The sequence below is a fragment of the Salvelinus alpinus genome, chromosome 31 (genome assembly GCF_045679555.1).
Source record: "Salvelinus alpinus chromosome 31, SLU_Salpinus.1, whole genome shotgun sequence".
Lineage (NCBI taxonomy): Eukaryota > Metazoa > Chordata > Actinopteri > Salmoniformes > Salmonidae > Salvelinus > Salvelinus alpinus.
In genome coordinates this window covers 26141090-26168093 of record NC_092116.1, presented here as the reverse complement: position 1 = coordinate 26168093, position 27004 = coordinate 26141090, and the positions used below count along the sequence as shown (strand labels likewise).

At 41.2% G+C, this 27004-nt stretch overlaps 1 protein-coding gene across 1 annotated transcript in view; it reads left to right on the top strand.

Moving 5' to 3' along the window:
• The first annotated feature begins 6886 nt into the window (after positions 1-6886).
• LOC139561757 (rho GTPase-activating protein 6-like) overlaps positions 6887-27004 on the top strand; it is a 133632-nt gene continuing 113514 nt past the window's right edge. The window contains exon 1 of the mRNA XM_071379035.1: positions 6887-7610. Coding sequence (XP_071235136.1) covers positions 7587-7610 — 24 coding nt within the window. The 5' untranslated portion in view covers positions 6887-7586. The remainder of the gene's footprint in view (positions 7611-27004) is intronic.

Below are 27004 nucleotides of genomic sequence, written 5' to 3'. Positions count from 1 at the left end.
GAATAGTGGTGGTAGTCTATCTGCATAGTGGTGGTAGTCCATCTGAATAGTGGTGGTAGTCTGTCTGAATAGTGGTGGTAGTCTATCTGCATAGTGGTGGTAGTCTATCTGAATAGTGGTGGTAGTCTGTCTGAATAGTGGTGGTGATAGTCTATCTGCATAGTGGTGGTAGTCTATCTGAATAGTGGTGGTAGTCTATCTGAATAGTGGTGGTAGTCTATCTGAATAGTGGTGGTAGTCTATCTGAATAGTGGTGTTAGTCTATCTGCGTAGTGGTGGTAGTCTATCTGAATAGTGGTGGTAGTCTATCTGAATAGTGGTGGTAGTCTATCTGAATAGTGGTGGTAGTCTATCTGAATAGTGGTGGTAGTCTATCTGCATAGTGGTGGTAGTCTATCTGAATAGTGGTGGTAGTCTATCTGCGTAGTGGTGGTAGTCTATCTGAATAGTGGTGGTAGTCTATCTGAATAGTGGTGGTAGTCTATCTGAATAGTGGTGGTAGTCTATCTGAATAGTGGTGGTAGTCTATCTGCATAGTGGTGGTAGTCTATCTGCATAGTGGTGGTAGTCTATCTGAATAGTGGTGGTAGTCTGTCTGAATAGTGGTGGTGATAGTCTATCTGCATAGTGGTGGTAGTCTATCTGAATAGTGGTGGTAGTCTATCTGAATAGTGGTGGTAGTCTATCTGCATAGTGGTGGTAGTCTATCTGCATAGTGGTGGTAGTCTGTCTGAATAGTGGTGGTAGTCTATCTGCATAGTGGTGGTAGTCTATCTGCATAGTGGTGGTAGTCTATCTGCATAGTGGTGGTAGTCTATCTGAATAGTGGTGGTAGTCTATCTGCATAGTGGTGGTAGTCTATCTGCATAGTGGTGGTAGTCTGTCTGAATAGTGGTGGTAGTCTATCTGCATAGTGGTGGTAGTCTATCTGCATAGTGGTGGTAGTCTATCTGCATAGTGGTGGTAGTCTATCTGAATAGTGGTGGTAGTCTATCTGCATAGTGGTGGTAGTCTATCTGAATAGTGGTGGTAGTCTATCTGAATAGTGGTGGTAGTCTATCTGCATAGTGGTGGTAGTCTATCTGAATAGTGGTGGTAGTCTGTCTGTATTTCCCTCAGATTAACATCTGTAGCTAGAGGAAGGGTATTTCTTTAATGAGCTGAGTTCACAGAGACATAACAGCTCATTATTCATACCAAAACAAACTTATATAACATAGTGCCTTCGTCCCAAATGGCACCCCGTTCCCTACATAGCGCACTACCTTTGACCAGCTTAAAAGTAAAAAGTAGTGCACTACATATGAAATTGAGTGCTGATCTAAGTCCCTCGCCTGGAGTGTGTCACCACCTAGTGGACAGATCACTCTATTCAAATAACATTTTATTAGTCACATGCGCCGATTACATCAGGTGTCAGTACCCTCAAGTTCCTAGGCGTCCACATCACCAACAAACTAACATGGTCCAAGCACACCATGACAGTCGTGAAGAGGCCACCACATTGGAGATGAAAGGTACTACGGTTTTATTGATGCAGTCCTGTGGCCTTTGGTGGCGTTTTGACAGCTGTTCCAAAGGTTCTATTCTAGAATTTGATTCCCATGGAATTGGCAGCAGTTGGGATGTTTAAAATCACTATTGAACATCACTGTGGTCCCATATGATTGTTCTCAGTCCAAAACAAAAATATATATGTTATGCATACCGATTATAAACACCTCATGCTGGTAATACTATTGCTATTTGATATATAAAATCCCAATAATCCAATAAGCCTATTCAGTCATGCAATATAGTTATCCTGACTATTCTGTGCAATTCTGGGATTGCAATTTTTTACCTGTATGATCTGAAGTCATTTTGGTCATGAATAATCTAGTTCTTCCTAATCCAGTGACAGCAGGATCATAGCGTCTAGAGATAGGTGAGCCAGTGTGTGTATATATAGTGTCTGTATATATAGTCTGTATATATAGTGTCTGTATATATAGTGTGTATATATAGTGTGTGTATATATAGTGTCTGTATATATAGTGTCTGTATATATAGTGTGTATATATAGTGTGTGTATATATAGTGTGTATATATAGTGTGTGTATATATAGTGTGTGTATATATAGTGTCTGTATATATAGTCTGTATATATAGTGTCTGTATATATAGTCTGTATATATAGTGTCTGTATATATAGTGTGTGTATATATAGTGTCTGTATATATAGTCTGTATATATAGTCTGTATATATAGTGTCTGTATATATAGTCTGTATATATAGTGTCTGTATATATAGTGTCTGTATATATAGTGTCTGTATATATAGTGTCTGTATATATAGTCTGTATATATAGTGTCTGTATATATAGTGTGTATATATAGTGTGTGTATATATAGTGTGTGTATAAATTTAGTATGTGTATATATATAGTGTGTGTATATATAGTGTGTGTATGTATAGTGTGTATATATAGTGGGTACATATATAGTGTGTGTATAAATTTAGTATGTGTATATATATAGTGTGTGTATATATAGTGTGTGTATGTATAGTGTGTATATATAGTGGGTACATATATAGTGTGTGTATATATAGTATGTGTATAAATAGTATGTGTATATATATAGTGTGTGTATATATAGTGTGTGTATATATAGTGTGTGTATGTATAGTGTGTATATATAGTGGGTACATATATAGTGTGTGTATATATACTATGTGTATAAATAGTATGTGTATATATAGTGTGTATATGTATAGTGTGTGTATATAGTGGGTCTCAGTGTGTATATATAATGTGTGTATATATAGTGTGTGTATGTATAGTGTGTGTATGTATAGTGTGTGTATGTATAGTGTGTTAATATATAGTGTGTGTATATAGTGTGTGTGTATATATATTGTGTATATATATAGTGTGTGTATGTGTGTGTATATAGTGTGTGTGTATATATATTGTGTGTATATATAGTGTGTGTCAGTGTGTGTATATATAGTGTGTGTATATATAATGTGTGTATGTATAGTGTGTGTATATATAATGTGTGCATATATAGTGTGTGTATATATAGTGTGTGTATATATAGTGTGTGTCAGTGTGTGTATATATAGTGTGTGTATATATAATGTGTGTATGTATAGTGTGTGTATATATAGTGTGTGTATATATAGTGTGTGTATATATATAGTGTGTGTATATATAATGTGTGTATATATAGTGTGTGTATATATAATGTGTGTATATATAGTGTGTGTATATATAATGTGTGTATATATAGTGTGTGTATATATAATGTGTGTATATATAGTGTGTGTATATATAGTGTGTGTATATATAATGTGTGTATATATAGTGTGTGTTTTTATAGTGTGTATATATAGTGTGTGTCAGTGTGTGTATATATAGTGTGTATATATATAGTGTGTGTATATATAGTGTGTGTATATAGTGTGTGTATATATAGTGTGTGTATATATAGTGTGTGTTTTTATAGTGTGTATATATAGTTTGTTTGTCACTAGTTATCAGGGTTCAGGAGGATGAAAATGATTGCCATCGTAACTCAACCATGACTCTCTCTCTCTCTCTCTCTCTCTCTCTCTCTCTATTCAATATAAGGGCTTTATTGGCATGGGAAACATATGTTAACAAGTGAGGTAGATAATAGGTAGATAATAAACAAAAGTGAAATAAACAATAAAATTAACATTAAACATTACAATCACAAAAGGTCCAAAAGAATAAAGATATTTCACATGTCATATTATGGCTATGTACAGTGTTAAAACGATGTGCAAATAGTTAAAGTACAAAAGGGAAAATAAATAAACATAAATATGGGTTGTATTTACAAAGGTGTTTGTTCTTCACTGGTTGCCCTTTTCTTGTGGCAACAGGCAACATCTTGCTGCTCTGATGAAACACTGTGGTATTTCACCCAGTAAGAGTTGATCAAAATTGGGTTTGTTATCAAAATCTTTATTGGTCTGTGTAATCTGAGGGAAATATGTGTCTCTAATATGGTTTTACATTTGGCAGGAAGTTAGGAAATGCAGCTCAGTTTGCACCTCATTTTGTGGGCAGTGTAAACATAGTCTTCTCTTGAGAGCCAAGTCTGCTTACGTGTAACGGTTCTCGTGGGCTGAAGGAAGAGTGGACCAAGGTGCAGCGTTTAAAGTGTTCATGATTTAATAAAATAAAAAAAATCGAACAAAAACAACAAACAGGAGAACGAAAGTGAAACAGTTTTGTCTGGTGCAGACACAAAAACAGAAAACAACTACCCACAAACACAGGTGGGAAAAGGCTGCCTAAGTATGGTTCTCAATCAGAGACGACGATAGACAGCTGCCTCTGATTGAGAACCACACCCGGCCAAACACATAGAAATAGAAAATATAGAACAAAAACATAGAATGCCCACCCCAACTCACACCCTGACCAAACCAAAATAGAGACAATAAAAAGGAACTAAGGTCAGGGCATGACATTACAGCAGCCTTTCTCAATAGCAAGGCTATGCTCAATGAATCTGTACATAGTCAAACCTTTCCTTAAGTTTGTGTCAGTCACAGTGGTCAGCTATTCTGCCACTGTGTACTCTCTGTTTAGGGCCAAATAACATTCTAGTTTGTTAAATGTTTTGGTTAATTCTTCCCAATGTGTCAATAATTATCTTTTTGTTTTCTCATGATTTGGTTAGGTCTAATTGTGTTGCTGTCCTGGGGCTCTGTGGGGTCTGTTTGTGTTCGTTAACAGAGCCCCAGGACCAGCTTGCTTAGGGGACTCTTCTCCAGGTTCATCTCTCTGTAGGTGATTGCTTTGTTATGGCTTTGTTAAGGTTTGTAGAATTTAATGGCTCTTTCCTGGATTTTGATAATTATCGGGTATTGGCTATTTGGTGTTTTACGTTGTACACGGGGGATATTTTTGCAAAATTTCTGAATTCTTGGTTGGTGAGCGGACCCCAGACCTCACAACCATAAATGGCAATGGGTTCTATAACTGATTTAAGTATTTTTAACCAGGTGCTAATTGATAGGTCGAATTTTATGTTCCTTTTTATGGCATAGAAGGCCCTTCTTGCCTTGTCTTTCAGCTCATTCACAGCTTTGTGGAAGTTACCTGTGGCCCTGATGTTTAGGCCGAGGTATGTATAGTTTTTTGTGTGCTCTAGGGCAACAGCGTCTAGATGGAATTTGTATTTGTTGTCCTGGCGACTGGACATTTTTTGGAACACCATTATTTTTGTCTTACTGAGATTTACTGTCAGGGCTGAGGTCTGACAGAATCTGTGCAGAAGATCTAGGTGCTGCTGTAGGCCCTCCTTGGTTGGGGACAGATGCACCAGATCATCAGCAAACAGTAGACATTTGACTTCAGATTCTAGTAGGATGAGGCCGGGTGCTGGAGACTGTTCTAGTGCCCTCGCCAATTTGTTGATATATATGTTGAAGAGGGTGGGGCTTAAGCTGCATCCCTATCTCACCCCACAGCCCTGTGGAAAGAAATGTGTGTTTTTTTTGCCACTTTTAACCGCACACTTGTTGTTTGTGTACATGGATTTTATAATGCTATATTTTTTCCCCCCCAACATCACTTTCCATCAATTTGTAGAGCAGACTCTCATGCCAAATTGAGTCAAAAGCTTTTTTGAAAACAAAGCATGAGAAAGAAGACTTTGCCTTTGTTTTGGTTTGATTGTTTGTCAATTAGGGTGTGCAGGGTGAATACGTGGTCTGTCGTACGGTAATTTGGTAAAAAGCCAATTTGACATTTGCTCAGTACATTGTTTTTCACAGAGGAAATGTACGAGTCTGGTGTTAATGATAATGCAGAGGATTTTCCCAAGGTTGCTGTTGACGCGTATCCCACGGTAGTTATTGGGGTCGAATTTGTCTCCACTTTTGTGGATTGGGGTGATCAGTCCTTGGTTACAAATATTGGGTAAGATGCCAGAGCTGAGGATGATGTTAAAGAGTTTAAGTAAAGCCAATTGGAATTTGTGGTCTGTATGTTTTATAATTTAATTTTGGATGCCATCAACACCACAGGCCTTTTTGGGTTGGAGGGTTTGTATTTTGTCCTGTAGTTCATTCAATGTAATTGGAGAATCCAATGGGTTCTGCTAGTCTTTAATAGTTGATTCTAAGATCTGTATTTGATCATGTATATCTTGTTGCTGTTTGTTCTTTGTTATGGTGCCAAAAATATTGGATAAATGGTTTAACGATACATCTCTGTTTTGGAAAGATAACTCTTCGTGTTGTTGTTTGTTTAGAGTTTTCACATTTTCCCAGAAGTGGTTAGAGTCTATGGATTCTTCAATTACGTTGAGCTGATTTCTGACGTGCTGTTCCTTCTTTTTCCATAATGTATTTCTGTATTGTTTTAGTGATTCACCATAGTGAAGGTGTAGGCTCAGGTTTTCTGGGTCTCTATGTTTTTGATAGGATTGGTTTCTCAATGTCTTTCTTAGGTTTTTTGTTCTTCATCAAACCATTTGTCATTGTTGTTAATTTTCTTCAGTTTTCTGTTTGACATTTTTAGATTTGATAGGGAAGCTGAGACGTCAAATATACTGTACTGTTTAGATATACTGTACTGCAAAGTTTACACCTTCATTATTATAGGGAAACGTTTTGTCCAGGAAGTTGTCTAAACGGGATTGAATTTGTTGTTGCCTAACTGTCTCTCTCTCTCTCTCTCTCTCTCTCTCTCTCTCTCTCTCTCTCTCTCTCTCTCTCTCTCTCTCTCTCTCTCTCTCTCTCTCTCTCTCTCTCTCTCTCTCTCTCTCTCTCTCTCTCTCTCTCTCTCCACGCTTCCTGTTTCTTAACGCACAGAGTACACCGCGCGTTATCTGTCACATAACACACACTCTTTCTCTCTCTCAATACACATGCGGTGGCCGCAACAGCAGGAAGCACTGAGGTCTATCATCAGACAGTGGAAACACAACCACAACATGCAGGGCTGAAGCTGTTCGTTCACTGAAGGACAACTCTACTGACCAATAGTTGCTGTTTTTACAGATGAGAAGGAGAGAGAATAAACTCTTACTGTCTGAGACCTGAGAAGAAAGGAAAGGAGAAGAGAATATAGTAAAAGAGAGATACTTTACTGCTTTCTCTGAGACCTGAGGAGAAGAGAAGAGAGGAGAGGATATAGTAAAAGAGAAATACTTTACTCCTTTCTCTGAGACCTGAGGAGAAGAGAAGAGAGGAGAGGATATAGTAAAAGAGAGATACTTTACTGCTTTCTCTGAGACCTGAGGAGAAGAGAAGAGAGGAGAGGATATAGTAAAAGAGAGATACTTTACTCCTTTCTCTGAGACCTGAGGAGAAGAGAAGAGAGGAGAGGATATAGTAAAAGAGAGATACTTTACTCCTTTCTCTGAGACCTGAGGATAGGAGAAGAGAAAAGAGGAGGAGAGGATATAGTAAAATAGAGATACTTTATTCCTCTCTCTGAGCCCTGAGGAGAAGAGAAGAGAGGAGAGGAGACAAGAAGAGACCGTATTTTTCTGTTTTAGTCTCTGATGGAGGATGTTCTTCAGTGATGCAGATGTAACAGCCTGTGAGTCAGGACATGCAATTCTACTACGTGTACGTGGTAAGTGTGTGTGTGTATGTGTGTGTGTGTGTGTGTGTGTGTGTGTGTGTGTGTGTGTGTGTGTGTGTGTGTGTGTGCACACTACTGTGCAACACACTACTGTTTATACCCTAGCACACTACTTAGAATTAAGCAATGTATTGCTAGGTATAAGCAGTAGTGTGCTGGGTATAAACAGTAGTGTGTTGGGTATGAACAGTAGTGTGCTGGGTAAGAACAGTAGTGTGTTGCCTATAAACAGTAGTATGTTGGGTATAAACAGTAGTGTGTCTGGTATAAACAGTAGTGTGCTGGGTATAAACAGTAGTATGTTGGGTATAAACAGTAGTGTGTTGGGTATAAGCAGTAGTGTGCTGGGTATAAACAGTAGTGTGTTGGGTATAAGCAGTAGTGTGCTGGGTATAAACAGTAGTGTGTTGGGTATAAACAGTAGTGTGCTGGGTATAAACAGTAGTGTGCTGGGTATAAACAGTAGTGTGTTGGGTATGAACAGTAGTGTGTTGGGTATGAACAGTAGTGTGCTGGGTATAAACAGTAGTGTGTTGGGTATAAACAGTAGTATGTTGGGTATAAACAGTAGTGTGTCTGGTATAAACAGTAGTGTGTTGGGTATAAGCAGTAGTGTGCTGGGTATAAACAGTAGTATGTTGGGTATAAGCAGTAGTGTGCTGGGTATAAACAGTAGTATGTTGGGTATAAACAGTAGTGTGTTGGGTATAAACAGTAGTGTGTTGGGTATAAACAGTAGTGTGTTGGGTATAAACAGTAGTGTGTTGGGTATAAGCAGTAGTGTGCTGGGTATAAACAGTAGTATGTTGGGTATAAACAGTAGTGTGTTGGGTATAAACAGTAGTGTGTTGGGTATAAACAGTAGTGTGTTGGGTATAAACAGTAGTGTGTTGGGTATAAACAGTAGTGTGTTGGGTATAAACGGTAGTGTGCTGGTATAAACAGTAGTGTGTTGGGTATAAACAGTAGTGTGTTGGGTATAAACAGTAGTGTGTTAGGTATAAACAGTAGTGTGCTGGGTATAAACAGTAGTGTGTTGGGTATAAACAGTAGTGTGTTGGGTATAAACAGTAGTGCGCTGGGTATAAACAGTAGTGTGTTGGGTATAAACAGTAGTGTGCTGGGTATAAACAGTAGTGTGCTGGGTATGAACAGTAGTGTGCTGGGTATAAACAGTAGTGTGTTGGGTATAAACAGTAGTGTGTTGGGTATAAACAGTAGTGTGTTGGGTATAAACAGTAGTGTGTTGGGTATAAACAGTAGTGTGTTGGGTATAAACAGTAGTGTGCTGTGTATGAACAGTAGTGTGCTGGGTATAAACAGTAGTGTGTTGGGTATAAACAGTAGTGTGTTGGGTATAAACAGTAGTGTGTTGGGTATAAACAGTAGTGTGTTGGGTATAAACAGTAGTGTGTTGGGTATAAACAGTAGTGTGTTGGGTATAAACAGTAGTGTGCTGGGTATGAACAGTAGTGTGTTGGGTATAAACAGTAGTGTGCTGGGTATGAACAGTAGTGTAATGGTTATAAACAGTAGTGTGTTGGGTATAAACAGTAGTGTGCTGGGTATGAACAGTAGTGTAATGGTTATAAACAGTATAGTGTTGGGTATAAACAGTAGTGTACTGGGTATAAACAGTAGTGTGTTGGGTATAAACAGTAGTGTGTTGGGTATAAACAGTAGTGTGTTGGATATAAACAGTAGTGTGCTGGGTATAAACAGTAGTGTGTTGGGTATAAACAGTAGTGTGTTGGGTATAAACAGTAGTGTGCTGGGTATGAACAGTAGTGTGCTGGGTATAAACAGTAGTGTGTTGGGTATAAACAGTAGTGTGTTGGGTATAAACAGTAGTGTGTAGGATATAAACAGTAGTGTGCTGGGTATAAACAGTAGTGTGTTGGGTATAAACAGTAGTGTGTTGGGTATAAACAGTAGTGTGTTGGGTATAAACAGTAGTGTGTTGGGTATAAACAGTAGTGTGTTGGGTATACACAGTAGTGTGCTGGGTATGAACAGTAGTGTGTTGGGTATAAACAGTAGTGTGCTGGGTATGAACAGTAGTGTAATGGTTATAAACAGTAGTGTGTTGGGTATAAACAGTAGTGTGCTGGGTATGAACAGTAGTGTAATGGTTATAAACAGTAGTGTGTGGGTATAAACAGTAGTGTACTGGGTATAAACAGTAGTGTGTTGGGTATAAACAGTAGTGCGTTGGGTATAAACAGTAGTGTGCTGGGTATAAACAGTAGTGTGTTGGGTATAAACAGTAGTGTGTTGGGTATAAACAGTAGTGTGCTGGGTATAAACAGTAGTGTGTTGGGTATAAACAGTAGTATGTTGCCTATAAACAGTAGTGTGCTGGGTATAAACAGTAGTGTGTTGGGTATAAACAGTAGTGTGCTGGGTATAAACAGTAGTGTGTTGGGTATAAACAGTAGTGTGCTGGGTATAAACAGTAGTGTGTTGGGTATAAACAGTAGTGTGTTGGGTATAAACAGTAGTGTGCCGGGTATAAACAGTAGTGTGTTGGGTATAAACAGTAGTGTGCTGGGTATAAACAGTAGTGTGCTGGGTATGAACAGTAGTGTGCTGGGTATAAACAGTAGTGTGTTGGGTATAAACAGTAGTGTGTTGGGTATAAACAGTAGTGTGTTGGATATAAACAGTAGTGTGCTGGGTATAAACAGTAGTGTGTTGGGTATAAACAGTAGTGTGTTGGGTATAAACAGTAGTGTGTTGGGTATAAACAGTAGTGTGTTGGGTATAAACAGTAGTGTGCTGGGTATGAACAGTAGTGTGTTGGGTATAAACAGTAGTGTGCTGGGTATGAACAGTAGTGTAATGGTTATAAACAGTAGTGTGTTGGGTATAAACAGTAGTGTGCTGGGTATGAACAGTAGTGTAATGGTTATAAACAGTAGTGTGTTGGGTATAAACAGTAGTGTACTGGGTATAAACAGTAGTGTGGTGGGTATAAACAGTAGTGTGTTGGGTATAAACAGTAGTGTGTTGGGTATAAACAGTAGTGTGCTGGGTATAAACAGTAGTGTGTTGGGTATAAACAGTAGTGTGTTGGGTATAAACAGTAGTGTGCTGGGTATAAACAGTAGTGTGTTGGGTATAAACAGTAGTATGTTGCCTATAAACAGTAGTGTGCTGGGTATAAACAGTAGTGTGTTGGGTATAAACAGTAGTGTGTTGGGTATAAACAGTAGTGTGTTGGGTATAAACAGTAGTGTGCTGGGTATAAACAGTAGTGTGTTGGGTATAAACAGTAGTGTGTTGGGTATAAACAGTAGTGTGTTGGGTATAAACAGTAGTGTGCTGGGTATAAACAGTAGTGTGTTGGGTATAAACAGTAGTGTGCTGGGTATAAACAGTAGTGTGCTGGGTATAAACAGTAGTGTGTTGGGTATAAACAGTAGTGTGTTGGGTATAAACAGTAGTGTACTGGGTATAAACAGTAGTGTGTTGGGTATAAACAGTAGTGTACTGGGTATAAACAGTAGTGTGTTGGGTATAAACAGTAGTGTGTTGGGTATAAACAGTAGCCTATTTGTGACTCCACGTCAACTACTCATAGTATGTTCTGCCAGGAGTTAGCTGCTGTCTGTCTTCACATTATCATGATCACAGTTCATACTGTCTTTACGGCATCTTACTACCAGTGGAGGCTCCTGAGGGGAGGACGGCTCATAATAATGGCTGGAGTAGAGCTTCTCCTTCAATAAAACACAATAAACCTCAGTGGCAGTTTCCTAAACCTTTGGAACAATATTAAATGGCTGGGAATGAACTTCTTACAAAGTATGTCTTGCATTTTGCACCTGCAGATTTGATTTGATTTAATTTGGATCTCTTTTAGTCCCCATTTGGACTAATCTTCCAAGCACAGCTGCTCTCCTTTTTAATATTGCAAGGAGAACCTGCTTCTATTCATGATAATTCATTTTATATATAAAGCACATTTCAGGCACCCAAGGCACAACTCAACATGATAAAAAAAACAAATCACTGATGTTAAGATATTAAAAACAGACGGTGCACAGATGCAAACCACATTGTTTTACAATGTGTTTCTGTAAGTACGATTTCATTACAAGGAAAAGTGTTTTTTAATGATTATTTAAGATTATTACCCTTTAAAAGATGAACAGTAGTTTCTGTTTCACCCCCTGGAGTCAATGTCTGATTAGCCCAATAAAGGGGTTTTCAACTTCCCTCTGGGAGTATAATGATATGAAATCTCTGCTCATAAACATATTTATGGTTCATTGAAGTGAATGACCGACTGCCGCTTGTAGAGGAGATGAAACGATGGCCCTTACATTGCTACATGTAGATCAGGACCTGTGGAGCTCCTCTTGACGACTTTCTCCAGGAGTTGATGTGTGTTTGTCTGAACCTCCACCCTCCACAATCTAACCCTCCACCCTCCATCACTGACAATCTAACCCTCCACAATCTAACCCTCCACCCTCCATCACTGAGAATCTAACCCTTCACCCTCCACCACTGACAATCTAACCCTCCACCCTCCACCACTGACAATCTAACCCTCCACCACTGACAATCTAACCCTCCACCACTGACAATCTAACCCTCCACCCTCCACCACTGACAATCTAACCCTCCACCACTGACAATCTAACCCTCCACCACTGACAATCTAACCCTCCACCCTCCACCACTGACAATCTAACCCCCCACCACTGACAATCTAACCCTCCACCACTGACAATCTAACACTCCACCACTGACAATCTAACCCTCCACCCTCCACAATCTAACCCCCCACCACTGACAATCTAACCCTCCCCAATCTAACCCCCCACCACTGACAATCTAACCCTCCACCCTCCACAATCTAACCCCCCACCACTGACAATCTAACCCTCCCCCCTCCACCACTGACAATCTAACCCTCCACCCTCCACAATCTAACCCCCCACCACTGACAATCTAACCCTCCACCCTCCACCACTGACAATCTAACCCTCCACTCTCCACCACTGACAATCTAACCCTCCACCCTCCACCACTGACAATCTATTCCTCCACCCTCCACCACTGACAATCTAACCCTCCACCCTCCACCACTGACAATCTAACCCTCCACCCTCCACCACTGACAATCTAACCCTCCACCCTCCACCACTGACAATCTAACCCCCCACCACTGACAATCTAACCCTCCACCCTCCCACTTCCACCACTGACAATCTAATCCTCCACCACTGACAATCTAACCCCCCACCACTGACAATCTAACCCTCCACCCCCCACCACTGACAATCTAACCCTCCACCCTCCACCACTGACAATCTAACACTCCACCCTCCACCACTGACAATCTAACCCTCCACCCTCCATCACTTTATATAGACCAGGTGCACAACAAACATCTTACTTCCCTGTCATTTCTGATTCTTCTTATACACTGTCTGTTCTCTCAGCGGCTTGCTGGCCTGTTGCTATTTACAATCAGTTGTTTCCCAATTATTTTCCCAGTTTTCCAATTATTTTCCCAGTTTTCCAATTATTTCCCCAGTTTCCCAAATCCCATCATGCTTGTAGCCAATGCAGGTTTTAAATGCAATGTTACAGCGGTCGCTGGGATCACAATCAGGGTGCAGATGTCGGCTCAACTATTAATCACCTCTAAAGATCAAATCCGTATTTGTGGAAACAATGCCACTGTTCTAGCTGGCACCTTTGTTATTATCTTGGTTTTGTTGACGAGGAGAGGAGCATCCAGCAGAATGGTAATCATAAAAAATAGCTGTTCTATCGCACGTGCAATTATGTCAGAGGGAGAAAAAAACGGTGTTTGTTTACAGTAACTGTTGTTGTTGTAACATCCCAAACAGACAGTTTCACAATTAAGGATTCTAACTTTAAACGTCAAGCGCGCTATAATGCAGCTCTAGTGAGGATCCAAATAAATCCCAGCCTTATTGTATTGACTGCTCTCTTACTGCTATAGTTACACTATCAAAAATAACACTCTTACTATTTTACCGTAATTACACTATTGGTAGAGTATGAGCCAGAGTCCAACAGAGTCATCTCCCTAAATACTTTCTACAACGGTAATGATTGTAAATCTAGCGTTTTCCTGTAATCCACTAGAGGTAGAGAGGAGTGGATGTGAGGGAGGGATGGAGAGAGAGAGAGAGGGAGAGAGAAGAGGGAAAGTGGGGGCGGGAAGGAAAGAGGGAGAGAGAGAGACAGAGACAGTTAGAGAGTAGTGGATGTTTATTTTTTTTATTTTTTTCACCTTTATTTAACCAGGTAGGCTAGTTGAGAACAAGTTCTCATTTGCAACTGCGACCTGGCCAAGATAAAGCATAGCAGTGTGAACAGACAACACAGAGTTACACATGGAGTAAACAATAAACAAGTCAATAACATGGTAGAAAAAAATGAGAATCTATATACAATGTGTGCAAAAGGCATGAGGTAGGCAATAAATCGAATAATTACAATTTAGCAGATTAACACTGGAGTGATAAATCATCAGATGATCATGTGCAAGAAGAGATACTGGTGTGCAAAAGAGCAGAAAAGTAAATAAATAAAAGCAGTATGGGGGGTGAGGTAGGTAAATTGGGTGGGTAGTTTACAGATGGACTATGTACAGCTGCAGCGATCGGTTAGCTGCTCGGATAGCAGATTTTTAAAGTTGTTGAGGGAGATAAAAGTCTCCAACTTCAGAGATTTTTGCAATTCGTTCCAGTCGCAGGCAGCAGAGAACTGGAAGGAAAGGCGTCCAAATGAGGTTTTGGCTTTAGGGATGATCAGTGAGATACACCTGCTGGAGCGCGTGCTGCGGGTGGGTGTAGCCATCGTGACCAGTGAACTGAGATAAGGCGGCACTTTACCTAGCATAGCCTTGTAGATGACCTGGAGCCAGTGGGTCTGACGACGAACATGTAGCGAGGGCCAGCCGACTAGGGCATACAGGTCGCAGTGGTGGGTCGTATAAGGTGCTTTAGTAACAAAACGAATGGCACTGTGATAAACTGCATCCAGTTTGCTGAGTAGAGTATTGGAAGCTATTTTGTAGATGACATCGCCGAAGTCGAGGATCGGTAGGATAGTCAGTTTTACTAGGGTAAGTTTGGCGGCGTGAGTGAAGGAGGCTTTGTTGCGGAATAGAAAGCCGATTCTTGATTTGATTTTAGATTGGAGATGTTTGATATGAGTCTGGAAGGAGAGTTTGCAGTCTAGCCAGACACCTAGGTACTTATAGATGTCCACATATTCTAGGTCGGAACCGTCCAGGGTGGTGATGCTAGTCGGGCGTGCGGGTGCAGGCAGCGAACGGTTGAAAAGCATGTATTTGGTTTTACTAGCGTTTAAGAGCAGTTGGAGGCCACGGAAGGAGTGTTGTATGGCATTGAAGCTCGTTTGGAGGTGTGGGGGAGGGATGGAGGGAGAGAGAGGGAGAGAGAGGAGGGAAAGTGGGGGTGGGATGGAAAGAGAGAGAGGGAGAGAGAGGAGAGAAAGTGGGAGAGGGATGAGAGAGAGAGAGAGATGGAGGGATCTCTCAAGAGTTAGAGAGAGAGAGGAGAGAAGTAGAGGAGGTATGGAGAGAGGCAGAGACGGAGAGCTGGAGGAGAGAGGAGTCTAGGTCTGAATGGGACTTCATGGGTCTCGCCCTGTTAAAAAGTTGAGGCTGAAAATAGCTCAGCTATAGGATAAATCAACTATCCACTCCTATTACGACTCTATGGGACTAGACAACTCTTCTTGATTCAGTGCCAACACACACACACACACACACACACACACACAGAGAGGAGTGTTACTGTTCCTCTATGGAAAGCGCACTGGGTACACATCTCATATGTGTTTGCTTTCCTCACCGTCCATCAAGATGTATCTATGGAGGAGACAGTAGGGACTCTCTGGAGGTTTTTCTGTTGGAACTTTTAGAGTTTGTCCCAGGACGCACACACACGCACGCACGCACGCACGCACGCACGCACGCACGCACGCACGCACGCACGCACGCACGCACGCACACACACACACACACACACACACACACACACACACACACACACACACAGCGGCCTGCAGTACTGTATGTTCTTCCAGTGTCTCTCTGGGCGATGAGTCTCTCTTCCTTCTGAACACTCAGTTCCATTGTGTGTGTGTGTGTGTGTGTTTGTATTTGTCTATCTCTGTCTCTGTGTGCGTATTTGTGAGTACGCACACAAATCCTAGTCCTCTTGGCCACCCCTCATAGCCTGGTTCCTCTCTAGGTTTCTTCCTAGGTTTTGGCCTTTCTAGGGAGTTTTTCCTAGCCACCGTGCTTCTACACCTGCATTGCTTGCTGTTTAGGGTTTTAGGCTGGGTTTCTATACAGCACTTTGATATATCAGCTGATGTAAGAAGGGCTATATAAATACATTTGATTTGATTTGTTTGTGTGTGTCTGACTCTCTCTCTCTGTGTGCGTCTGTCTCTGTTTCTGTGTGTGTGAATGAGGTACTTGCACCACGGTCTGTGTGTGTGTGTGTGTGTGTGTGTGTGTGTGTGTGTGTGTGTGTGTCTGTCTGTCTGTCTGTCTGTCTGTCTGTCTGTCTGTCTGTCTGTCTGTCTGTCTGTCTGTCTGTCTGTCTGTCTGTCTGTCTGTCTGTCTGTCTGTCTGTCTGTCTGTCTGTCTGTCTGTCTGTCTGTCTGTCTGTCTGTCTGTCTGTCTGTGTGTGTGTGTGTGTGTGTGTGTGTGTGTGTGTGTGTGTGTGTGTGTGTGTGTGTGTGTGTGTGTGTGTGCCGCTGTGTCTGTTTCTGTGTGTGTGAGTGCGGTACTTGCACCACGGTCTGTGTGTGTGTCCCAGTGTCGCTGTTTTGTGCATATTGTTCAGGAACAGATATGAGTCACTGAAGGGAGATCAGGTATCGTACAGGGAGCGAGATAGAGACCTAGCTGTTTAACATGATGACAAATCAAAATCTTAAATGCAAAAATAGGTCATGATGTCATGAAGGAAAGGAGCACGGAAGAAAGGAGCACGGAGGAAAGGAGCACGGAGGAAAGGAACACGGAGGAAAGGAGCACGGAGGAAAGGAGCACGGAGGAAAGGAACACGGAGGAAAGGAGCACGGAGGAAAGGAGCACGGAGGAAAGGAGCACGGAGGAAAGGAGCACGGAGGAAAGGTGGCAGTACAAAACACCAACGCTTCGGCATCAAGCCATCATCATCATCATCATCAAATCACATCACATTGTATTAGTCACATGCGCCAAATACAACAGGTGTAGACCTTACAGTGAAATGCTTACTTATGAGCCCCTGACCAACAATGCAGTTAAAAGAAATATGGATAAGAATAAAAAGTAAAAGTAACAAGTAATTAAAGAGCAGCAGTAAATAACAATAGCGATACTATTTACAGGGGGGAACCGGTACAGAGTCAATGTGCGGGGCACCGGTTAGTTGAGGTAAAATGTACAGTACATGTACAGTTGAAGTCGAAAGTTTACATACACCTTAGCCAAATACATTTAAACTCACTTTGTCACAATTCCTGACATTTAATTATTGTAAAAATTCCCTGTCTTAGGTCAGTTAGGATCACCACTTTATTTTAAGAATGTGAAATGACGGAATAATAGTAGAGATTTATTTATTTCAGCTTTTATTTATTTCATCACATTCCCAGTGGGTCAGACGTTTACATACACTCAATTAGTATTTGGTAGCATTGTCGTTAAATTGTTTAACTTGGGTCAAACGTTTCGGGTAGCCTTCCACAAGCTTCCCACAATAAGTTGGGAGAACTTTGGCCCATTCCTCCAGACAGAGCTGGTGTAACTGAGTCAGGTTTGTAGGCCTCCTTGCTCACACACGCTTTTTCAGTTCTGCCCACAAATTTTCTATAGGAATGAGGTCAGGGCTTTGTGATGGCCACTCCAATACCTTGACTTCGTTGTCCTTAAGCCATTTTGCCACAACATTGGAAGTATGCTTGGGTCATTGTCCATTTGGAAAATCCATTTGCGACCAAGCTTCAACTTCCTGACTGATGTCTTGAGATGTTGCTTCAATATATCCACATAATTTTCTGTCCTCAAGATGTCCTCATCTATTTTGTGAAGTGCACCAGTCCCTCCTGCAGCAAAGCAGCCCCACAACATGATGCTGCCACCCCCGTGCTTCCCCGTTTGAATGTTTGGATGTTCTTTGGCTTGCAAACCTCCCTCTTTTTCCTCCAAACATAACAATGGTCATTATGGCCAAACAGTTCTGTTTTTGTTGCATCATATCAGAGGACATTTCTCCCAAAAGAACGATCTTTGTCTGACTCCAACCTAAGTGTATGTAAACTTCCGACTTCAACTGTAGGTAGAGTTATTAAAGTGACTATGCATAGATGACAACAACAGAGAGTAGCAGCGTCGTAAAAGGGTGGGGGGACAATGCAAATAGTCTGGGTAGCCATTTGATTATGTGTTCAGGAGTCTAATGGCTTGGGGGTAGAAGCTATTTAGAAGCCTTTTGGACCTAGACTTGGCGCTCCGGTACCGCTTGCTGTGCGGTTGCAGAGAGAACAGTCTATGACTAGGGTGTCTGGAGTCTTTGACAATTTTTAGGGCCTTCCTCTGACACCGCCTGGTATAGAGGTCCTGTGTTGAGGATCAGCGCGGCGGATGTGTTGTTACTTACCCTTACCACCTCAGGAAGTCCAGGATCCATTTGCAGAGGGAGGTGTTTAGTCCCAGGGTCCTTAGCATATTGATGACCTTTGAGGGCACTATGGTTTTGAACGCTGAGCTTTAGTCAATGAATAGCATTAACAGTATGGAGTATGGAGTGCAATAGAGATTGCATCATCTGTGGAACTGTTGAGGCGGTATACAATTTGGGTGGGTCTAGGGTTTCTGGGATAATGGTGTTGATGTGAGCCTTGACCAGGCTTTCAAAGACCTTCATGGCTACAGACGTGAGTGCTACGGGTCGGTAGTCATTTAGATAGGTTACCTTAGTGTTCTTGGGCACAGGCACTATGGGGGTCTGCTTAAAACATGTTGGTATTACAGACCCGGACAGGGAGAGGTTGAAAATGTCAATGAAGACACTTGCCAGTTGGTCAGCGCATGCTCACAGTACATGTCCTGGTAATCCGTCTGGCCCTGCGGCCTTGTGAATGTTGACCTGTTTAAAGGTCTTACTCACATCGGCTGCGGAGAGCGTGATCACATAGTCTTCTGTAACAGCTGGTGCTCTCATCCATGTTTCAGTGTTATTTGCCTCGAAGCGAGCATAGAAGTAGTTTAGCTCGTCTGGTAGGCTCGTGTCACTGGCTCTCGGCTGTACTACCCTTTGTAGTCTGTAATGGTTTGCAAGCCCTGCCACATCCGACGTGCGTCGGAGCCGGTGTAGTACGATTCAATCTTAGTCCTGTATTGACGCTTTGCCTGTTTGATGGTTCGTCGGAGGGCATAGTGGATTTCTTGTAAGCTTCCGGGTTACAGTCCCGCTCCTTGAAAGCGGCAGCTCTAGCCTTTAGCTCAGTGTGAATGTTGCCTGTAATCCGTGGCTTCTGGTTCGGGTATGTACTTACGGTCACTGTGGGGACGAAGTCATCGATGCACTTATTGATGAAGCCAATGACTGTTATGGTGTACTGCTCAATGCCATTGGAGGAATCGCGGGACATATTCCAGTCTGTGCTAGCAAAACAGTCCTGTAGCTTAGCATCTGTACATTGTTTTATTGATCTAATCACTGGTGCTTCCTGCTTCATTTTTTTGCTTGTAGGCAGGAATCAGGAGGATAGAATTATGGTCAGATTTGCCAAATGGAGGGCGAGGGAGAGCTTTGTATGCGTCTCTGTGTGTGGAGTAAAGGTGGTCCAGAGTTTTTTTCCCTCTGGTTGCACATTTAACATGCTGGTAGAAATTTGGTAAAACGGATTTAAGTTTCCCCGCATTAAAGTCATCATCATCCTCATCATCATCATCATCACCATTAAGCCATCATCATCATCATCACCATCAGGCCATCATCCTCACCATCACGCCATCATCATCATCATGACCACCATCCTCATCATCATCATCATCATCACCATCTTCCTTATCAAGCCACCATCATCATCATCCTCCTCCTCCTCACCATCAATCCATCACCATCAATCCATCATTATCATCATCATCATCGCCATCAACCATCATCATCACCATCTACATCACCATCACCATCTTCCTTATCAAGACACCATCATCATCATCCTCATTCTCATCATCATAATCAAGCCATCATCATCAGCACCATAGCCATCATCGTCATCATCATGACCATCATCCTCCTCAGCATCATCATCACCATCATCATCAGCGTCATCATCACCATCATCCTCACCATCATCTGTGTAAAATCCGATATTATAACATATACAGTTCCTTGCAAAATTATTCCTCCCCCTTGGCGTTTTTCATATTTTGTTGCATTACAACCTGTAATTGAAAATGATTTTTATTTGGATTTCATGTAATGGACGTACACAAAATAGTCATAATTAGTGAAATGAGATTAAAAAAATAACTTATTTCAAAAAATATTAATAAAATAACAACGGAAAAGTGGTGCGTGCATATGTATTCACCCCCTTTGCTATGAAGCCCCTAAATAAGATCTGGTGCAACCAATTACCTTCAGAAGTTACAAAATGTGTTAAGTAAAGTCCACCTGTGTGCAATCTAGGTGTCACATGATCTGTCACATGATCTCAGTATATATATACAACTGTTCTGAAAGGCCCCAGAATCTGCAACACCACTAGCAAGGGGCACCATGAAGACCAAGGAGCTCTCCAAACAGGTCAGGGACAAAGTTGTGGAGAAGTACAGGTCAGGGTTGGGTTCTAAAAAACGTTGAACTTTGAACATCCCACGGAGCACCAATAAATCCATTATTAAAAAATGGAAAGAATATGGCACCACAGCAAACCTGCCAAGAGAGGGCTGCCCACCAAAACTCACAAACCAGGCATGGAGGGAATTAATCAGAGAGGCAACAAAGAGATCAAAGATAACCCTAAAAGAGCTGCAAAGCTCCACACGGAGATTGGAGTATCTGTCCATAGGCCCACTTTAAGCTGTACACTCCACAGAGTTGGGCTTTACGGAAGAGTGGCCAGAAAAAAAGCTATTGCTTAAAGAAAAAAATAAGCAAACATGTTTGGTGTTCGCCAAATGGCATGTTGGAGACTCCCCAAACATATGGTCAGATGAGACAAAAATGTAGCTTTTTGGCCATCAAGGAAAACGCTATGTCTGGCGCAAATCCAACACCTCTCATCACCCAGAGAGGACCATCCCTACAGTGAAGCATGGTGGTGGCAGCATCATGCTGTGGGGATGTTTTTCATCGGCAGGGACTGGGAAACTGGTCAGAATTGAAGGAATGGTGGATGGCGCTAAATACAGGGAAATTCATAAGGGAAACCTGTTACAGTCTTCCAGAGATTTGAGACTGGGATGGAGGTTCACCTTCCAGGAGGACAATGACCCTAATCATACCGCAAAAGCAACACGAGTGGTTTAAGGGGAAACATTAACATTTCTTGGAATGGCCTAGTCAAAGCCCAGACCTCCATCCAATTCAGAATCTGTGGTATGACTTAAAGATTGCTGTAAACCAGCAGAACCCATCCAACTTGAATGACCTTTTTCGCCTTAAAGAATGGGAAAAAATCCCAGTGGCTAGATGTGCCAAGTTTATAGAGACATACCCCAAGAGACTTAATGCTGTAATTGCTGCAAAATGTGGCTCAACAAAGTATTGTCTTTGACAGGGTGAGTAGTTATGCATGCTTAAGTTTTAAGTTTTTGGGGCTTATTTCTTGTTTGTTCACAATAAAAAATATTTTGTATCTTCAAAGTGGTAGGCATGTTGTGTAAATCAAATGATACAGACCCCCCAAAAATTGATTTTTATTTCCAGGTTGTAAGGCAACAAAATAGGAAAAATGCCAAGGGGGTGAATACTTTCGCAAGCCACTGTAAGCAGAGTATACATTGTTGGTTGCTAAAGGAAATATTTAATTTAATCTCATCTGTGTACTGAGACAGCAGTTTTGATCATAAAGAAGCATCCTTATATAGGACTTCTATTATCCTCAAAGAGAGTTTGAGTATCTCTTTGCTCAGTCAGTTGTTGTCGTTCATGGTTGGATGGTAAGCCACCCAGAAGCATCGCTTTGGGGCTGAGAGGTGGAGAGCAACCCAGTTGTTGATTGTTCCTGACTCACAATGCTTAACTTACTGTACTTAACCTACTTTACGTAAGAGATGTTAAGGCTCCCAGTGTCAGCAGACCCAACATCAAAGCCCCTTCTCCGATAGTTTTCCCATTTCCCCTCTATTCCCAATGGAGGAATTACCGCCGGATCCAAAATGGCGTCCGACTCTCTGTAGCTTTCATCACAAGATGGATGGCCATCCAGGGAACTGGAGCATGGTCTGCCATAGTAGGTGGCAGGTAGCCTAGTGGTTAGAGCGTTGGGCCAGTAACCAAAAGGTTGCTGGATTGAATCCCCGAGCTGACAAGGTAAAAATCTGTCGTTCTGCCCCTGAACAAGGCAGTTAACCTACTGTTTCCTGGTAGGCCATCATTGTAAATAAGAATTTGTTCTTATCTGACTTGCCTAGTTAAATAAAGGTTACATTTAAAAAAATATATAATTATTCTAATGACCTCTTTCTATTTACCTATGATCTCTTCCTGTCTCTTCCTGTCCATCAGTTATTGGACAATCTGGTATTCTATCTATGGTCTGGTTATACAGTGCATTCGGAAAGTGTTCAGAACCCCTTCACTTTTTCCAAATTTCTTTACGTTACAGCCTTATTCTAAAAAATTATTCCCTCATCAATCTACACACAATACCCCATAATGACATCACTATACCCCATAATGACATCACAATACCCCATAATGACAAAGCAAAAACAGTTTTTTAGACATTTTAGAAAATCACATTTAAGTATTCAGACTCTTTACTCAGTGCTTTGTTGAAGAACCTTTGGCATCGATTACAGCCTCAAGTCTTCTTGGGTATGACGCTACAAGCTTGGCACACTTGTATGTGGGGAGTTTCTCCCATTCTTCTCTGCAGATCCTCTCAAGCTCTGTCAGATTGGTTGGGGAGCGTCACTGCACAGCTATTTTCATGTCTCTCCAGAGATGTTTAGTCCGGGCTCTGGCTGGGCCACTCAAGGACATTCAGAGGCTTGTCCCGAAGCCCTGCGTTGTCTTGGCTGTGTCCTTAGGGTTGTTGTCCTGTTGGAAGGTGAACCTTCACCCCAGTCTGAAGTCCTGAGCGCTCTAGTCTCCGAATCCCTGCTGCTGAAAAACATCCCCACAGCATGATGCTGCCACCACCATGCTTCACAGTAGAGATTGTAGTGGCCAGGTAACGAGCAGTGCCTGGTTTCCTCCAGACATGACACTTGGCATTTGGTTTCATCAGACCAGAGAATCTTGTTTCTCATGGTCTGAGAGACCTTTAGGTGCCTTTTGACAAACTCCAAGCGGGCTGTCAGGTGCCTTTTACTGAAGAGTGGCTTCTGTCTGGCCACTTTACCAGAAAGGTCTGATTGGTGGACTGCTGCAGAGATTGTTGTCCTCTGGAATGTTCTCCCATCTCCACAGAGGAACTCTGGAGGTCTGTCAGAGTGACCATCGGGTTCTTGGTCACCTCCCTGACCAAGGCCCTTCTCTCCCAATTTCTCAGTTTGGCCGGGTGGCCAGCTCTAGGAAGAGGGACTTTCAATGCTGCAGACATTTTTTTGGTACCCTTCCCCAGATCTGTGCCGCGACACAATCCTGTCTTGGAGCGCTACGGAAAAATTCCTTTGACCTCATGGCTTGATTTTTGCTCTGACGTCAACTGTGGGACCTTATATAGACAGGTGTGTGCCTTTCCAAATCATGTCCAATAAATTGAATTTACCACAGGTGGTCTCCAATCAAGTTTTAAAAACATCTCAAGGATGATCAATAAAAACAGGATGCACCTGAGTTCAATGTTGAGTCTCATAGCAAAGGGTTTGAATACTTATGCAAATAAGATATTTCAGTTTTTTATTTGTAATAAATGTGCAAACATTTCTACAAACCTATTTTCGCTTTGTCATTATGCGGTATTGTGTGTAGATTGATGAGGGTAAAAAAGGCTGTAACGTAACAATATACGGAAAAAGTAAAGGGGTCTGAATACTTCCCGAATGCATTGTGCAATTCATTTGGAAAGTTTTCAGACCTCTTGACTTTTTTCACGTTTTGTTACCTTAATTAAGCCTTTTTCTAAAAATGATTACATTTAAAAAAAACTCAATCTACACATAATAGCCCATAATGACAAAACAAAATAAATAAATACATTTTTTTTTTACATTTCTTAAAACAAAAAACTTAAATACCTTGATTATGCACGTGTATCTATAGTCTGATCAGGTCTCCATTCATAAGTCATTGATAGGTAGGCTTATGGTTATCTAGTAGACTAACACATATTGAGTACCCACAATAACCTTGTTGTTGTCAGAACTATGTTTAACCCACTGAACTATCAGGAACTACACTCTTTAAAAAAAAGGTGCTATCTAGAACCTAAAAGGGGGTTTCGACTGTCCACATAGGAGAACCCTTTGAAGAACCCTTATTTGGTTCCAGGTAGAACCCTTTTGGGTTTCCATTCCACAGATGGTTGCAAATGGAACTCAAAAGGGTTCTACCTGGAACCAAAAAGGGTTCTCCTACGGGACAACCAAAGAACCATTTTGGAACCCCTTTTTTCTCTTGAATGTAGTGGTGAATTATTAGTGGAATTTTCTATCAATAACCTCCACCAGGTTTCAATGTAGCCTAGAACCCTCCCCCTCCACATATAATTATTTTTATTCTAAGCATGTGTAAGAGAAGTGAACATAAGACTTTATCTGTGCTCCCTAACTATGATTTTAATTGGATATAATTCAAGGTTATTGGAGAAGGGATTTAGACTTTGGCTTTCTCTCGCTCCCTCTCTTTTCTATATATAAAAGAGTTGCTGATCTGAGATCAGTTATTTTTAATAGTTATCATGGAATGAGTTTAAAGGTACAGTCTGAGATCTGGTTTGGGTATCTGCTCAATGGATATTTGAAGTCTTGATATTTACCCGTTTGTTGAACTGTAGCTTTAACTCTGTCCTTTGGTCTGAGATTAAGATTAAGATTAAGATCATTTAATTCCAAGTTGAACGTAGAACACTTTGATAGACTTGATAGAGCCATTTTCATCAGAAAGATTTTAATACATTTGTCTAGGTTCCCACACACACACACACACACACACACACACACACACACACACACACACACACACACACACACACACACACACACACACACACACACACACACACACACACACACACACACACACACACACACACACACACACACACACACACACACACACACACACCATACTGCTTCGACCTGGATTGGATCAATTTGATGGTAAACTGTTTGAACGTGACCTAATTGACGAACCAATCATCAGTATTCTATGTAAGGGATAACCAATGCGTTCTATAGAAAATAATGAATGCCTTTCAAAGTGTGCATTATTTTCCAGAGCCCCCAGTGGATTATCCTTTTAATAATACCATGGCCATAATTGAACATATTTGCCGCTAGAAATGTGTTCAACATCCACTGAAGTAGCTAGCAAGTTTACTAGATAGCTACAGTAGTTACCGTGGTAACCAAACAGACTTACTAGTTTAGCTAACTAAACTATCAGTCCATTACCAATACTGTTTTCAATTTGACTTTTGCTTTCAAAAGCAGCTCAAAGAAAAAATGTAAAAATGAACTATAGCCGTTGAATTCTACCGTTCTGATATACCGTGTGTTACAGGGAAATAATACACACTCTAGAATGCCCTTCAAGCCAATCAGAAACGAGTATTCAACAATGCCATGTTACATTATAATCAATATTATAAACTGTGGTTCCAGCCCTGAATGCTGATTGGCTGACGGCCGTGGTATATCAGACAGTATACCATAAGAATGACAAAACATTTATTTTTACTGCTCTAATTACATTGGTAACCAGTTTATAATAGCAATAAGGCTCCTCGGGGGTTTGTGATATAATTAATGGCCAATATACAGTTGAAGTCGGAAGTTTACATACACCTTAGCCAAATACATTTAAACTCCGTTTTTCACAATTCCTGACATTTAATCCTTGTAAAACATCCCTGTCTTAGGTCAGTTAGGATCACCACTTTATTTTAAGAATGTGAAATGTCAGAATAATAGTAGAGAATTATTTATTTCAGCTTTTATTTCTTTCATCACATTCCCAGTGGGTCAGAAGTTTACATACACTCAATTAGTATTTGGTAGCATTGCCTTTAAATAGTTTACTTGGGTCAAACGTTTCGGGTAGCCTTCCACAAGCTTCCCACAAAAAGTTGGGTGGATATTGGCCCATTCCTCCTGACAGAGCTGGTGTAACTGAGTCAGGTTTGTAGGCCTCCTTGCTCGCACATGCTTTTTCAGTTCTGCCCACACATTTTTTATAGGATTGAGGTCATGGCTTTGTGATGGCCACTCCAATACCTTCACTTTGTTGTCCTTAAGCCATTTTACCACAACTTTGGAAGTATGCTTGGGGTCATTGTCCATTTGGAAGACCCATTTGCGACCAAGCTTTAACTTCCTGACTGAATTCTTGAGATGTTGCTTTAATATATCAACATCATTTTCTGTCCTCAACAATTGTTGGAAAATGTCCTTGTGTCTTGCACAAAGTAGATGTCCTAACCGACTTGCCAAAACTATAGTTTGTTAACAAGAAATTTGTGGAGTGGTTGAAAAACAAGTTTTAATGACTCCAACCTAAGTGTATGTAAACTTCCGACTTCAACTGTACCACAGCTAAGGGCTGTGTCTAAGAACAGCCCTTAGCCGTGGTATACTGGCCATATACCACACCCGTGCCTTATTGCTTAAATAATTAGCATTTAGTTCATTGAGGTCATTGCATGGTTCATAACCCTACTGAACACTAGACCAAGGCCTGTCAAAAGTAGTGCACTATGTAGGGATGAGGGTGTCATTTGGGACCGTACTCTACTATATTATTATTATTATATCTTTACATGTTATTATTATTGGTACCAGGTCCACTGTAACCCGGCCTACTGTAACCCGACCTACTGTAACTAAGCCTACCTTAACTAGGCCTACTCTACTGTATACTATGGGATGTATTGATGACACTGGCTTGTATTGCCCAGGGCCATACATAGGTTGATACACAAAGCTGTCATCAAGGCAAAGAGCGGCTATTTTGAAGAATCTA